The following is a 16,001-nucleotide window of genomic DNA, read 5'->3' as shown; positions in this document are numbered from 1 at the left end:
ATGAAAAGATGCTCAACATCACTCATTATTAGAGAAATGCAAATCAAAACCACAATGAGGTACCACTTCACACCAGTCAGAATGGCTGCCATCCAAAAATCTGCAAGCAATAAATGCTGGAGAGGGTGTGGAGAAAAGGGAACCCTCCTACACTGTTGGTGGGAATGCAAACTAGTACAGCCACTATGGAGAACAGTGTGGAGATTCCTTAAAAATTGCAAATAGAACTACCTTATGACCCAGCAATCCCACTGCTGGGCATACACACCGAGGAAACCAGAATTGAGAGACACATGTACCCCAATGTTCATCGCAGCACTGTTTATAACAGCCAGGACATGGAAACAACCTAGATGTCCATCAGCAGATGAATGGATAAGAAAGCTGTGGTACATATACACAATGGAGTATTACTCAGCCGTTAAAAAGAATTCATTTGAATCAGTTCTGATGAGATGGATGAAACTGGAGCCGATTATACAGAGTGAAGTAAGCCAGAAAGAAAAACACCAGTACAGTATACTAACACATATATATGGAATTTAGGAAGATGGCAATGACGACCCTGTATGCAAGACAGGAAAAAGGACACAGATGTGTATAACGGACTTTTGGACTCAGAGGGAGAGGTAGAGGGTGGGATGATGTGGGAGAATGGCATTCTAACATGTATACTATCATGTAAGAATTGAATCGCCAGTCTATGTCTGACGCAGGGTGCAGCATGCTTGGGGCTGGTGCATGGGGATGACCCAGAGAGATGTTGTGGGGAGGGAGGTGGGAGGGGGGGTTCATGTTTGGGAACGCATGTAAGAATTAAAGATTTTAAAATTAAAAAAATTAAAAAATATATAAAAAAATATAAAAAAATAAAAAATAAAAAACCCCCACATATTCATGTCATTTGTTTGTTTTGGACTTGAAGAGTGAGGGTAGAAGGCGGGTGTTGATCAGTATATAGTGACATTAAAGCACACAGACTTTTAGAAGAAGAAATCTGAAGGGATTCCTTTTTATAGAAACCTCTGTTTTACACAAAAGGAAACTGAGACTAGATGTGGAATCTAGGTTTGTTTTTCTACCACCTCTTACCTCTCTCTGAGCTCCAGATGCCTATATCCAAATACATCAGTCAGTCCTCCCGCTTGGTTTCTTCATCTCTGCTGCCTGCCTATCCCTTGCTCTTCATCATCTTAGAAAATGATAGACTCATCCACCCAGTTTCTGAAACTTTGGTTCCTTCCTTCCCGTGGCCTGCTCGCTGGGCCCGTCCCATTTAAGGGTAAGTTCCAAGGAGTCTGCCTTCCATTTCACCCGAGTCCTTCTGCTTCACACCATCTCTACTATTAATACCATCACCCCAGCCCAAGCCACCATTTTCTCTCCTGTTTTCATCTTGCCCCGTTTTCCACACACCGGAATTACCTTTCTAAAATGTTCGTCAGACTATGTCCCTCTGCTGCGTTATCCTTTCCCTCCCCACCCGCCAAGGCCTCCCAGTGAAATCAGAATAAAATCTGCACATCTGATGGTGGCTGAAAAGGCTGCCGCGGGACCTCATGTCCTGCCGCGCTCTCCCCCAATCACTCTCTCCCTCACTTATTCTTCTTCCTCTTTTTCTCCCTCTGAGGTCTTTCCAGTTCTGCCCCTGGACCAGGAAGATGCGTCCCACCCAATTTTAACTCAGCTGGTTCTTCTTGCCATTCAGGTTTCAGCTCAGGTATAACCTCCTAACCACTAATATAAAGTCCTGGTCCAGGTACGTTCTATCATTTCACCTTTAACACATATTAACTACACGAACTTTTCTTTTTAGAGCAGCATGATCTGAAGTAAGCAGGTGAAAAAAAAAGTTTTTTTATTAACTTTCATTGATTTTCTTTTCTAAGAATTTCAAGTTAAATTAATATGTTAAGATTCACTTACAACTCCTAAAGTAACCCCATGAAATACCACAGTCCTTTCTTTCTGGGATTATTTATTTATATATTCATTTATGGTGGTATGGTGAAGTCGCTCAGTTGTGTATGATTCTTTGCGACTCCGTGGACTGTAACCTACTAGGCTTCTCCATCCATGGGATTCTCCAGGCAAGAATACTGGAGTGGATTGCCATTTCCTTCTCCAGGGGATCTTCCCGACCCAGGGATCGAACCCGGGTCTCCCGCAATGGAGACAGATGCTTTAACCTCTGAGCCAATATTCATTTAAATAAATATTATTTACAACAATGCTAGAATTATAGAAAAATTGAAATCTGCATTTATGTTTAAAATTGAGTTTATAGATACCAACTCCACCAACATTTAGCATTTGAATTTCAAAGCACTCGAGATGTGGAGAAGTCATCGGTTTGCTCCAGACTTCACTCAAATCCAGTCTGGTCTGGGCCCTGGGAGTGAAAGCCCTGTCCAGAAATTGTGTCCTTTAGCCTACAAGGAGCTATACATGGAGACCCAGTCACTACTTATAAAAAAGTAAAAATGACAGTTTCCAAAGCTGGCATTATGAATCTCCCTCACTAAGCCCCCACTGTCTACAGGCTACAGGTAATGGAATCCAAGCCTTCTAAAAGAGTGTCCTGAATCATGGCCATAGCTTCCAGCCAGCCAGGATAAATTTGGTAGTAATCATGGCTTTAAATAATGGATTTCTGTGTTCCTATTTCCAATGGTTGTATAAACTTACAATTTATACATTTCTCCCTGTCTTCCTGGCAGGGAAGCATCTACCTTTTCTTGAATTGACCTGAACTACACAAAGCTGACATAAATTACTACTGAAAACAAACTTCCATTAAGGCTGGTCATTTCAGAGACCACAAATTATGCAGTATTTTCCCATTTCCTTTGTTTTTTTCCGTGGTCAGTGATTCTGCGCTTTTGTTGGGTCACAGTTTTGATGGGGCACCGAAGTCAGCAGGATGAGCGTGTTAGCGTCTTCAGCACAGACAAAAGAGCCTCATCCAGGGCAAATCCCAACCTGAGTCAGAAGGAGCCTGTTCCGCGGGCTCAGAAACTCGTGTCAACCTCAGCACCTCAGTTACCCCCCTTGTCTTCACGCAGGCCAGCTGCTCTAACCGCCCCCTTCCCTGACAGCTTTCATGGTGCATTCAGAAGTTAACAACAAAATCCAGCACATGCTAGTCAGACATAAAAGCTGGAGTTAGTAGCATTTTATTTTTATAAGATTCCTTTTTAGCCAGAGTTTCCATACATACACATATCAAACAGCACCAAAGGACTACACAGAAAGACTACAGCCTCTTGCCCTATCCCTCCCAACCCCACACACTTGCTCCCGGGAGTCAACCACAATCAACTCTTTTAGCTTTATTTTCTGTATTTACTTCAATTTTTGAAAGAAAAAGCAGCTTATATTGCTATTTTCTGAGTTATCATTTTTAGACGTATCCACACCCGTCCACTTCCCTTCACCCCATCCTCCCCATGTAGTTACGTCTGGACTTCCAGTTATGTCAGTAGTGAGTATTTACATTGACTATAAATATGGCTCATACAAACCTAATAGGACTACTCTGACACTGTTTCTTTTCATTTTTTTCCTGGAGTTATTAACTGACCTGTGGGTTTTTTTTTTTTTTATTTACTCTTTCTCCATAACCATCCTCAATTGTTTCTAATAGCTCAATTAGACCTGTCATGTGCCTACTAGTAGTTTTTCTAAGTGCTCAAGTGAATCCAATAATCTATCCGGCTTTTTTAAAAAATTTATTTCCTAAAGCTTTTCCTGGTAGAATCTTTTGTTTCTTCCTTCCCTATGAGAGAATTGAAGAATATGAATGTCCAGATTTAAAAAAAAACCCACAGCAAATAGGTAAAAAATTCAGTGAAACAAGACTCATGGGGAGACATACCATCACAAAACTCATGGAGGTTAAAGAGACAATCCTAAAAGTTGCCGGCCCGGGGTGCAGGGGGATAGCAATGGTGAAAACGATCATGTCAGAGGAATGGAAGTCAAATGGAAAAGATAGAAGGTTTTTCAATAGCAACACTAGATTTTGGAAGATAATTGTGTGATGACTTCAGAAGGAAAGTCTTTTTTAACTGAGAATTTTATAGCCAGCCAAAGTCTCAGTCAAGTGTGAATGGAAGAAACTCATTCTCAGATATGAAAATGAAAATATTTACCTCCCTTTCTTGGATGTGCTCCCACAAAAGAACTGAAACCAGCAGAGGAAGGCCGGGGGTGACCAAAGGAACATGGGCATCCACCATATAGGCGGAAGGGGAAGGAAAAAACCTCAGGGCGACAACTGTGCAATAGCCATGTATTGGTGGGCCGGGTCATCTGCCCACTTGTGGCCTTTGTCCTGTTTTCTTTATTCTCTCTTTCCAGGACTCTCACTAATCACGGTCTGTCCTTCCTATATTGGTTTTTCGGAATAGCTTATCTCTTCTATTGCCCTTTTTCCTTATCTTCTGCTTTCTTTGAGGTTTCTCAACTTTGTTGTTTCCCACCTTTCTAGTTTATCATATTTAAAATTTCCGAGACCTCCTGGCTCGTGCTCCTTTTTCATAGCATCTTGCTCCTGTTTTTACTGGATGCACTATCTCCTCATATGTATGAGGGCATTCATGATATTTTTAAGATGTCTTCTGTTCCCTGCATTATCAGCTTACTGCAGGCTCCATTTTTCTCTTTGTTGATTTTGACAAATCTCCTTTTTAATTTTGTAGTGTCAAGAAAATGTTCACGACAGGACAATTTCTATAACTAAACTGAAATTGTGTGTACCACAAAAAATGGAGAAGTATTTAGGGCGATCATAATTCAATTCCAAAAGCCATCATGAAAAACATACAGAAAATTCAAAGTTCATCAGAAAAGTAAATTAGAATCAATGTTATTTCTAGAAATGTTTACTAAATCACCTAAAATGAGTAACAATAGGTACCTATGATTAAACTTTTTAAAGTATCCTTAAAAACATGGGGGAGGTAGGTATGGGAGGAAAATCATAAAACTTGTTAAAAAAAAGAATAGCAAAATATATGGTTATGTATAAATAATCAATAAATTAATAAAGGGGTTTACTTTTTAAGCTAAATTTCTCAGTCAGATTATATAATATAGACTAATAAAGTATTTTCTTATCCAAATAATGTTCTCAATGATATTTTTTCTTATTCTTACCTGATTTTCTGTGTCAGTGTATTTATATAGAAGCCTACAGCAGCCTGTGAGTACTTCATCTTAGGAAATGACCAGTGTTAGTCATGAAATGCTACTGAGTGAAAAGCCAAATACAGTTTCTTCTACTGCCTGTCATAATATTAAATAAAATTCTAAAAATTTTGATGTTTTCCCCTTAATGTCTTCAAAGGAATCTTTCTAGAAGCCTTTCTAAGGAGGAACCTTTCTAAGGAGACTTCTGCAAGTTATAAAGGCAAAATTAAATGCCAGTAGAACAAAGCCCTCTGTGCCCACATCCTGGTGCTGCTTATTTCCAGGCTCTTGGATGTCTTCATGGATGGGGTACCATGTTGGGTTTTGGTGCTCGGTCCCCACCCTCTTCCTCTTCCATGTTTTCATACATCAAACAGACCTGAGGAAATTTTTCCATTGCTTAATATTAAAAATAATAATTTTGTATAACTACATATATATCATATTCTGAGGTACCAGCACCAACCTGAGATATGATCCAAATTGAAGGGTGACTGCCAGATGAGAATAGCAGAGGGTTTATGAAAATATATAAAATCACTTGGCAAAATGGTTAGGGCAGGAAAGGGAAAATGCTTAGCTGTTGGAATAAAATTAATCATGATATAATGGAAGCCAAACTATTTGTCAGAAACTGATAAATATTTATTCAATGAATCCATGAATATAAATCAGAAAAAATGAGTTATTATTTTCTATTTGGTCTACTTCTTAGTGGCTAATTTTGATATTTTATTTTATAGAAACCTAGCTTTTTAAAATGACAGCACTGTCCAAGTGAATGTACAAACTCTATGTCCATGGGAAACTGAAGAGCTAAATGATGATCTAAATAAGAATCTATTAACATTTGAATCCCAAATGGCTTGGATAAAAGTGGACTTGAAATAAAAATATTCATATACTCATTCATCTTACATTAACTGAGCATTTATTATGTGCCAAGTTTCATATAGGATGCTGAGGAGACAGTGGTGTATAAACATCACTCCTATCATGGAGTTCACTCTTGGGTGAAGAGAAGAATTAGCAAATAAAATGTTACTTGAATAGCAAATAATTCCACAATTATTCCAAGAAAGGTTTCAAAGGAAATTTGTAATGCATTGTGAGCACTCTTAACAGCTGCTGCTGCTGCTGCTGCTGCTGCTAAGTCGCTTTAGTCATGTCCAACTCTGTGCGACCCCAGAGACGGCAGCCCACCAGGTTCCCCCGTCCCTGGGATTCTCCAGGCAAGAACACTGGAGTGGGTTGCCATTTCCTTCTCCAGTGCATGGAAGTGAAAATGAAAGTGAAGTCACTCAGTCATGTCCGACTCTTCACGACCCCACGGACTGTATGTAGTCCACCAGGCTCCTCCATCCATGGGATTTTCCAGGCAAGAGTGCTGGAGTGGGGTGCCATTGCCTTCTCCGACTCATAACAGCAACCATACTTAAAACCATGAGTTCTAAAGGGTTTTTTTAAGGACACTGCATCCAAGGTGAAGTATAAGTGGTGGGAGAAGGTATTCTGGGTCAACAGACTCACACTTTGTTAACGTTATAACCTTTTATTAATAGCTACAGTGTATTATTCATAGAATGAAATCTACACAATAATTGTTTTTATATCCTTATTCTTTGTACAAAATTAGATATTTCTGAATAGTTTTTCTACTTTTTGAAGACTTGGATTTTATTTCAATACAATCTAACTTCCTTACTCACTCATCCACAGTTACTAGCAATCTCCATGCCAAAAAATTGCTTAATTAAAATTTGGTGATTTAGTTTTAAGTTTTTCTGAGAAGTGTAAAGTCTAAACAGAAGGGATTTCATAAATTTTTAGTAAGTTGGTTAATTTTATAAATGTACCTGGGCATTATTTGTATGATTCACAATGAAAACTTTTTCAAAATTACAACATGAATATTACTATCATGTTCTGGTCTTTCACTTTAATCTTTGCATGAACTGAATTTTCTTAAACCCAATTTAAAAGCTAGTACTGGGCATCATTACTTACAGTTCAAGTGGGAAAATCGTGGACTAGACAGGAAGCGACTGTGATCCTGCCAACAAGATGACTGATCTAACCCATAAGCATGGGAGCTTTCAGCAAAGTTTCTGTCATCCTAAAAAAAGAGAGCACGGGCATTTCAGTTCAAATCATTGCAATATGTAAGGCTCAGGATTCACTTAAATGTACTGAAAATAAAACTGAATCTCAAGATACAAGCTATGTTATATCATAATTTAATATTATAATCCATATAAAGAGACAGAGAAGGAAATCACCTAAAGCCATAACAGTATGACATATTTCTTTCCAGACTTCTTTTCCCCCTACGGATAAGATTTGTAAATTTTACTGTAAAACTCTGCTTTCTTCATTTATTTATATTTAATAATATAAATGGGCTTCCCTGGTGACTCAGTGGTAAAGAATCTGCCTGTCAATTCAGGAGACAAGGGTTTGATCCCTGGGTCAGACAGATCTCCTGGAGAAGGAAATGGCAACCTATTCCAGTATTCTTGCCTGGGAAATCCCATGGACAGAGGAGCCTGGTGAGCTACAGTCCATGGGGTCACAACAACAACAACAGTAGCACTAACATAAAGTTTTAGAAAATCATCATGTTCAGCTTATGTTACTTCTACCTTTAGCTTATGTTACTCACTTAAGGGGGCTCAGATGGTACAGAATTTGCCTGCAATGCTGGAGACTTAGGTATGGTCCCCAGGTCAGGAAGATCCCCTCAAGAAGGAAATGGCAACCCACTCCAGTATTCTTGTCTAGAGAATTCCATGGACAGAAGAACATGGCGGGCTACAGCCCGTGGGTTTGCAAAGAGCTGAATATGATTGACTAACACTTTCACTCCCCTCGCCCCCCACTCATATACTATCTAGTGAATATACTTTGCTTTACTCAGGTATTACTTTTCTGGGCATTTAGGTGGTTTTTCAATATTTTACTCCTATAAATAACACTGTGAAAAATATATTTAAATATATAAACTTTCCCATGTTTAGCAATATTCTTTATGACAAATTCTTGGTTGGAAATTCTGTGTCAATAAAAACAACTTGATGATTTTAAATACATTTACCTAGACTGCTTTCCATGATTATAAATATTGTTACTCATTCAACAATATTTAATACATAAACAAAAATGAACCCTTGTGGATTGTATGAAATTTTCCTTTTCCTCAAATCTTAGCTGAAAAAGGGAATTATATCTTTGAATAATTTTACTAGCTAAATGGGTGAGAAAACAGATGCTTTAATGTACCTTTCATTGATAAATAGTAAAAATTGCATATTTCCCCTCTTAAATGTTTTCTAATTATTTGCTACACTTCATTTTTCTTCCTCATACTCATTCATTCATTCAATAATGACTTATTTGGCACCTACTATGTGCTGGTCAAAGAGAAAATATAAAATATCAATGTAAATGATCCTGAAAGCTTCAGGATGGCAGAAGAGAAAAACATTAAACTATACATAACACAATTCAGTTAAAAACTCTGGTAAGAACTATAAGAAGAAGAGTAAATAATAGGAAGAACTACATTTAGATTTGAGGTCCAGAGAAGTTACCTCTGGAGATGATATTGAAGGCGATACTTGAGTGCTGAGTACAAATCAATGAATCAGCCAGATGAAAACTCATAGGTGGAGGATGGAAAAAGTAGGAGGTGAGGGGTCCCAGTGAGGTGGTGAGAGAGCAGTGTTCTAGACTCATGTGCAGGTGCTGAGGTAAGAAAGAGTTCAGTGTGTTTGAAGAACTGAGGGAAAGCCCATGGCTTAGGCACACTGAGCCTGAGGAAGTGACTGCAGTGAGATCCAGAGGTGGGATTTGGCCTGCGGATTTTTTTCCTTAGGTACAATAAGAAGGTAATCAATGGTTTTGAGGAGAGGAATGATATGTTTTGATGTGTATTTCTCAAAGATTATTCTGGCCTCTGTGGAAAACAGGCTGGAGTACCACAAACACAGAAGTGGGAATACCAGTTAAAAGACAGGAACTGGGGATGACTGTGGGGTCAAGGGAGACAAAGGGACTGAGAATGGTGCCAAAGACGCTGGATGAAGCGACTGCAGGCAGTCCATGGGGTCGTGAAGAGCCGGACGTGGCTGAGGGACTGACCTGAAATGAGGTGGCCCAGACAGGTTCCTCAAAACTCACATGCAGTAAGGCCTCACGTAGCATGCATGACTATCTGATGACTTAGCTGTCATTTTCTGCACTATGTACCAAGTTTATATTTTATTTCTTTGTCACATTTATATGTATGAAATGCAAAAGAAAGGTTAAAAGACTAAATATGGGTGTGTATGTGTGTGTGCATATATATATGCATGCATGGGTTTCCCTGGTAGCTCAGCTGGTAAAGAATCCCCCTGCAATGCAGGAGACCCCAGTTCAACTCTTGGGTCAGGAAGATACCCTGAAGATGGGATAGGCTACCCACTCCAGTATTTTTGGGCTTCCCTGGTGGCTCAGCTAGTAAAGAAACTGTCTGTAACACAGGAGATCTGGGTTCAATCCCCATGTTAGAAAGATCCCCTGGAGAAGGAAATGGCTACCCACTCCAGTATTCTGATCCAGAGAATTCCATGGACTGTATAGTCCATGGGGGTGCAAAAGAGTCAACCACAATTGAGCGACTTTCACTTCACATATGCATGCATACACACACACACATTTATAAAAATCCATTTATTCTGAGCTAAATGCATGAACATAATCCTAAAATGACTTAAGAGCATCATTTTCATGTACCAAAAGGAAGCTCAGTTTCATTTAAGATGAAAGCCAGAGGTTTTAAACAAGTGATAGAAAGTTTTCATTAATCATGAGAATTTCATAAGAAACTGGAAGTCATTCATTATAGGTTTGCTGGAAAGGAAATGCTATACTGTTGACCCTTGAACAACACAGGGGTTAGGGGTGTTAATCCTCTGTACAGTCAAAAATCCTTATATAACCTGTAGTTGGCCCTCTGTATCCACAGTTTGCATCTATGAATTCAATCAACTGCAGACTGTGTAGTACTGCAGTATTTACTATTGATAAAAATCTGCATGTAAGCAGACATACGCAGTTGAAACCCATATTGTTCAAGGGTCAACGGTATTAACTTCCTCATTTTCTACATACGAAAATAGAAATATGAGTTGTTGAATAAGTAAAAAAAAATGGAAAGAAAAGGGATAACAGCACTAAATTGTATGTATACATTAACCCAGTGTCAAAATACATGAAGCAAAACCGGTAGAACTATAAGGAAAAAGTAGGCAAATCTATAGTTATTGGGCTTCCTCTGTGGCTAAGCAATAAAGAATCTGCTTGCAGTACAGGAGAGGCAAGGGACATAGGTTCGATTCCTGGGCTCGGAAGACTCCTTGGAGAAGGAAATGGCACCCCACTCCAGTATTCTTGCCTGGAAAATCCCATGGACAGAGGAGCCTGGCGGGCTACAGTCCACGAGGCCGCTGAGTCAACACGACTGAGCACAAGCACACACATAATTATAGTCGGATATTTCAACATTCCTCTCTCAGCAACTCATTTAACTCAATAACTCTCTCATGAAACATTTAGATAAAGAATTGAGTTGAACAATGCTACTGGCCAACTAGACCTAATTGGTATTTATAGAATACTCTATCCCAAAACAGCTGATTACAAGTATTTTTTCAAGTGCACATCCAACATTCTGCAAAATACACTATATGCCTGGTGGCAAAACAAATCTCAACAAATTTAAGATGACTGAAATTATACAGAAGATGCTGTTTGACCACAGGGAAATCAACAACAGATGGATATCTGAAAATCCTCAAGTATTTAGAAATTAAAGAACATACTTCTACTTAACTCATGAGTAGGGATCAAAAGAAAAATTAAAAAAAAATTTTACTTGTATGAAAACAAAAGCACAATTTATCAGAGTTTGTGAGAAGGCACTAAAAGTGTATTTGGAGGGATATGTATAACATTAAAATGTGTATATTACAAAAGAAGACGTCTCAAATTGATAATCCAAGTTTCCACTTGCAAATTAAGCATAAATTAAGTAAAAGGAGGGAAATAATTAAGAGCAAAGGTCAATTAAATAGAAAGCAGAAAAACAGTGAAAATATGAAACCCATAGTGGGTTTTTTGTTTTTTTTCTAAAGAGCAATAAAATCTAAAAATCTCTTCAGAGACTGATTAGGGAAAAAAAGAGGGAAGATCTATGTAAAATGAAAGGAGGATATACTATTATGCCTATAGACATTAAGAAGGTAATTAGGAAATATGAACAACTCTGCCAATAAATCAGACAACTTAGACAAAATGGGTATAAATAAACAGCCTTAAAATGTGTCATCCAGTACTTCTACTTCTAGGCATCTAGATTAGGTTAATAAATTCAAGATATGGACAAAGATTTTTATACCAGGATATTAATCAATTGATTATAGTAGAAAAAAAGCTGAAATTAACCTTAAACTTTCAACAACATGAGATTAGGAAATAAACTATGGCATAACCATAATGATAATAATGATGATCATAGAGAAAATTCACATATTATATAATTCATTTTTATATATAAAGTATAAAATAAAGAGGAAATAAAATTGTCAACAAATAATGATTTCAATGTAAAAAGGTATTTATAAGTAAGAACTGGGAAACATACACCTTTAAATTAAGCAAATAGGTTTTAAAAAATATTTGCTATTTATTTTCTTTTCAATATTTTTCTGCATTTTCCAAATTGTGCCATATTTTTAACTGTGATATGCCAAGAAGCTGGTTGCATCATTAAAAATATAGGAGGTCCTTTTTCTGTAAACAGAAAAGATATAATCTATGCTTTGATGCCAGTTGGTTTTGTTTCAGAAATTTAAAACCCTACCTTGGCAAGAATGAATAGGATTTGACGACCCTTGTGGACCTTCTCCTTCCTCTGGGAGGCACACTCTGAGGCTGTCATTACACCGGCTGGTTCATTCAGCAAGATGCCCAGATCTACACCTCCACTCTTGTCCTTTCTCACTGTCTTTCTCAGTCCAAGCATCAGTGGGCAAATATGAGTGTGTCTGCTTTCCCTTGAGTTCTCCTTTCTCTTATTGGCCCAAAATCATCTAAGCATCTTTTTAGTGGGAAACCTTTTATTATGCTTTTCTCTTTCACATTTTATATAGAAAGCATGATTAAGTGAAGATTTCCAGCACTGATTAAGAACATAACTCTCCTTTCTATCTGTGCATCTTCCAACTCCCCGAGGCCTTTAGAATTTCACATCTGAACATAATAGTCAGATCTATGGTTTTGGCTCGAGTTACCCCATGTCAGCTCATTCTAAAGTAGCTGTTGGCATACAGCTGGGACTGAATGAACAGTTGACCCTTGAACAACACGTTTGAACTGCGTGTGTCCACTTACACACAGATTTTTTTTTGCAATAGTATATACTGTAGTACGATATGATTTACTGTTGGTTGAATCTAAGAATGAGGAATAATACCTTGGATGCAGAGGGCTAACTACAATTTACAAATGGATTTTCAAGCGCACTGAGGGTCAGTGCCCTTAACTCCTGAGGTGTCCAAGGGTCAGCTGTATGTCTTTAAGTTTCAACATTTTACATATCTTCAAAAGATTGCCAGAATCCCCAGGGTTACCTAGAAATAAATAATGAAATGATCCCTAGAAGAACACCCTAAAAGAAAAATATTTCATGATCCTTTTGAACAAATCAACATGTCAGAATATGAGAACAATATCTTCAAATCCTCCAATTATAAATTTTTATTTAATTTGTGGACTTTCTATGCAAGTAAAGTTTACAGGGTCACCATAAGATGGCTATTTCTAATTTCTATCTTTTTTCAATTAAATACTTATATATTAAAAAGGAAATATTGGTTAAAAAGGAAGATTCTTTGCAAGCTTTTGCTTTTTGCCAACTCTTACATCCTTAGCACAGGGACCTATTTTTATTACTGTCTTAAGTCTCAACAAGCTATTTAGCCATAATTCCCTGCAAAAATTCCACTGGGTGAAGGAACTTGCAATTTCTAATATTTTCCCTGGGTTTCTTCCACTTCTCTTTCATAACACACATTGTAATTGGTTTCTTAAAAGTTGTTCCAACCCGACTAAATCTTTTTGCTAAACTGATCTCTAATGATTAATATTTAATGATGCCCACCAAGTATTTTTCTCACAGAAATATTGTAAGTTCAAAGTTTATAAGACAAATGCTGCATTTAATTTTTTAAAAAATTTTAATTTATCCAACTCTGCCCCTAGAGAAAAGGAAAAGACACTTATGTGTTTCTGAATCTGTGGCAGAAATGTTTTCTTGAATTTGTCTCTAGCCTAACAATGCACTCTTCCTCTGTTTGTTCCCCACTTTTAATTCCCAGTTCTCCATTAGTGCTTGAAAAAGCTTAACCTCTTCCTCAGTAAACTTTATTCCTATTTGAAAGTTCTAACTGGACAGTTTACTTCAAGTTAGCCTTCCATAACTCAATCTGCATGACTGCCATTATATAGCTTTTAACTTCCAAGAGGGTGGGGCTCTGATCACCTCTTTCTGTATTTCCACCTACCTATCCTAGTTTGCGCAGTTCAGGACAGTGCCATATGCAATAAGGAACTCAATAATGATCATATTCTTGAAAGTCTGCTCTGTGGAAGTCGGAAGTAGGAGCCTGTCACTCTCACATTCTCAGTTTCTTCATGAAAGAAAATGACCGAGCTGGGCAAGACCATCTCCTAAGATTTCTCAGCACTGACATTTTGAAATTCTAATCTACCCAAGCAGAACCACTGAACAATTAGAACATCTAACTACACAAACCATCTTTTCCAAAATTAAATCATAATACAATAAACATGAAGCCACATTCAGCCACAGAGGAACAAACTCATGAAAAACACTGTGTTGGATAGGGCCATTTGATAAATTTACCTATATTCAATCGCTATTTTATGGTGTAAAAATTTAATATTCTTAGTGACTCACTAAAAAAGGAAGGAGTATACTCTGCTTTTGGTGTGTGTGTGTGTGTGTGTGTGTGTGTGTGTGTCTGTGTGTGTTACCCATTTCAAACTTGGCTCTATATGATTTTAACCCATTTTCAAAAACCAAACATATTCACAGCGGGTAAAAATTTCCCATAAACAAATATACTCAAAAAAATGTGTCACTGACTTAAGAAACAAAGGGAGAGATGTGAAGATATTTTATAATGATGGTTCCTGGAACCAATGTTTATTCCCTGAAAGCGACTATTTAAAAGGAAACAAGGATTGTTTGGATAAATATGTTGTAGTATATTTACTACAAACTAACAAAACAATTAACTGGCATTATCACTCACCTAGAGCCAGACATCCTGGAATGCGAAGTCAAGTGGGCCTTAGGAAGCATCACTACAAACAAAGCTAGTGGAGGTCACGAAATTCCAGTTGAGCTATTTCAAAACCTAAAAGATGATGCTATGAAAGTGCTGCAAATGTGGAAAACTCAGCAGTGGCCACAGGACTGGAAAAGGTCAACTTCATTCCAATCCCAAAGAAAGGCAATGCCAAAGAATGCTCAAACTACCACACAATTGCACTCATCTCACACACTAGCAAAGTAATGCTCAAAATTCTCTAAGCCAGGCTTCAACAATACGTGAACCGTGAACTTCCAGATGTTCGAGCTGGTTTTAGAAAAGGCAGAGGAACCAGAGATCAAATTGCCAACATCCACTGGATCATCGAAAAAGCAAGAGAGTTCTAGAAAAATATTTATTTCTGCTTTATTGACAACGCCAAAGCCTTTGACTGTGTGGATCACAACAAACTCTGGAAAATTTTTCAAGAGATGGGAATACCAGACCACTTGACCTGCCTCTTGAGAAATCTATATGCAGGTCAGGAAGCAACAGTTAGAACTGGACATGGAACAACAGACTGTTTCCAAATAGCAAAAGGAGTACATCAAGGCTGTATACTGTCACCCTGTTTACCTCAGATATGCAATGACACCACCCTTATGGCAGAAAGTGAAGAAGAACTAAAGAACTTCTTAATGACAGTGAAAGAGGAGAGTGAAAAAGTTGGCTTAAAGCTCAACATTCAGAAAAGAAAGATCATGGCATCCAGTCCCATCACTTCATGGCAAATAGATGGGGAAATAGGGGAAACAGTGACTGACTTTACTTTGGGGGGGCTCCAAAATCACTGCAGATGGTGATTGCAGCCATAAAATTAAAAGACACTTACTCCTTGGAAGGAAAGTTATGACCAACCTAGACAGCATATTAAAAACTGGAGACATTACTTTGCCAAACAGTCTAGTCAAGGCTATGATTTTTCCAGCAGTCATGTATGGCTGTGAGAGTTGGATTATAAAGAAAGCTGAGCGCCGAAGAATTGATGCTTTTGAACTGTGGTGTTGGAGAAGACTCTTGAGAGTTCCTTGGACTGCAAGGAGAGCCAATCAGTCCTGGGTGCTCATTGGAAGGAATAATGTTGAAACTGAAACTCCAATACTTTGGCCACCTGATGCAAAGAACTGACTCATTTGAAAAGACCCTGAGGCTCCTGATTGAAGGCAGGAGGAGAAGGGGACGACAGAGGATGAGATGGTTGGATGGCATCACCGACTCAATGGTCATGAGTTTGGGTAAGCTCCGGGAGTTGATAATGGGCAGGGAGGCCTGGCGTGCTGCAGATCACGGGGTCGCAAAGATATGGACACGACGGAGTAACTGAACTGAACTGATGTACCTAATATATTTAGAATTTTGAATTCAATA

General features: G+C 38.1%; 1 protein-coding gene across 1 annotated transcript in view; it reads right to left on the bottom strand.

Moving 5' to 3' along the window:
* The window catches only part of CEP128 (centrosomal protein 128), a 466,954-nt gene that overhangs the window by 1,860 nt on the left and 449,093 nt on the right, over positions 1–16,001 (bottom strand). The window contains exon 23 of the mRNA XM_018053897.1: positions 7,201–7,309. Within this exon, the coding sequence (XP_017909386.1) occupies positions 7,201–7,309 (109 nt within the window). The remainder of the gene's footprint in view (positions 1–7,200; positions 7,310–16,001) is intronic.

This window comes from Capra hircus, chromosome 10 (genome assembly GCF_001704415.2).
Source record: "Capra hircus breed San Clemente chromosome 10, ASM170441v1, whole genome shotgun sequence".
NCBI classification, from domain to species: domain Eukaryota; kingdom Metazoa; phylum Chordata; class Mammalia; order Artiodactyla; family Bovidae; genus Capra; species Capra hircus.
Note: the sequence above shows the minus strand (reverse complement) of the source record. Positions and strands in the feature narration are given on the sequence as shown.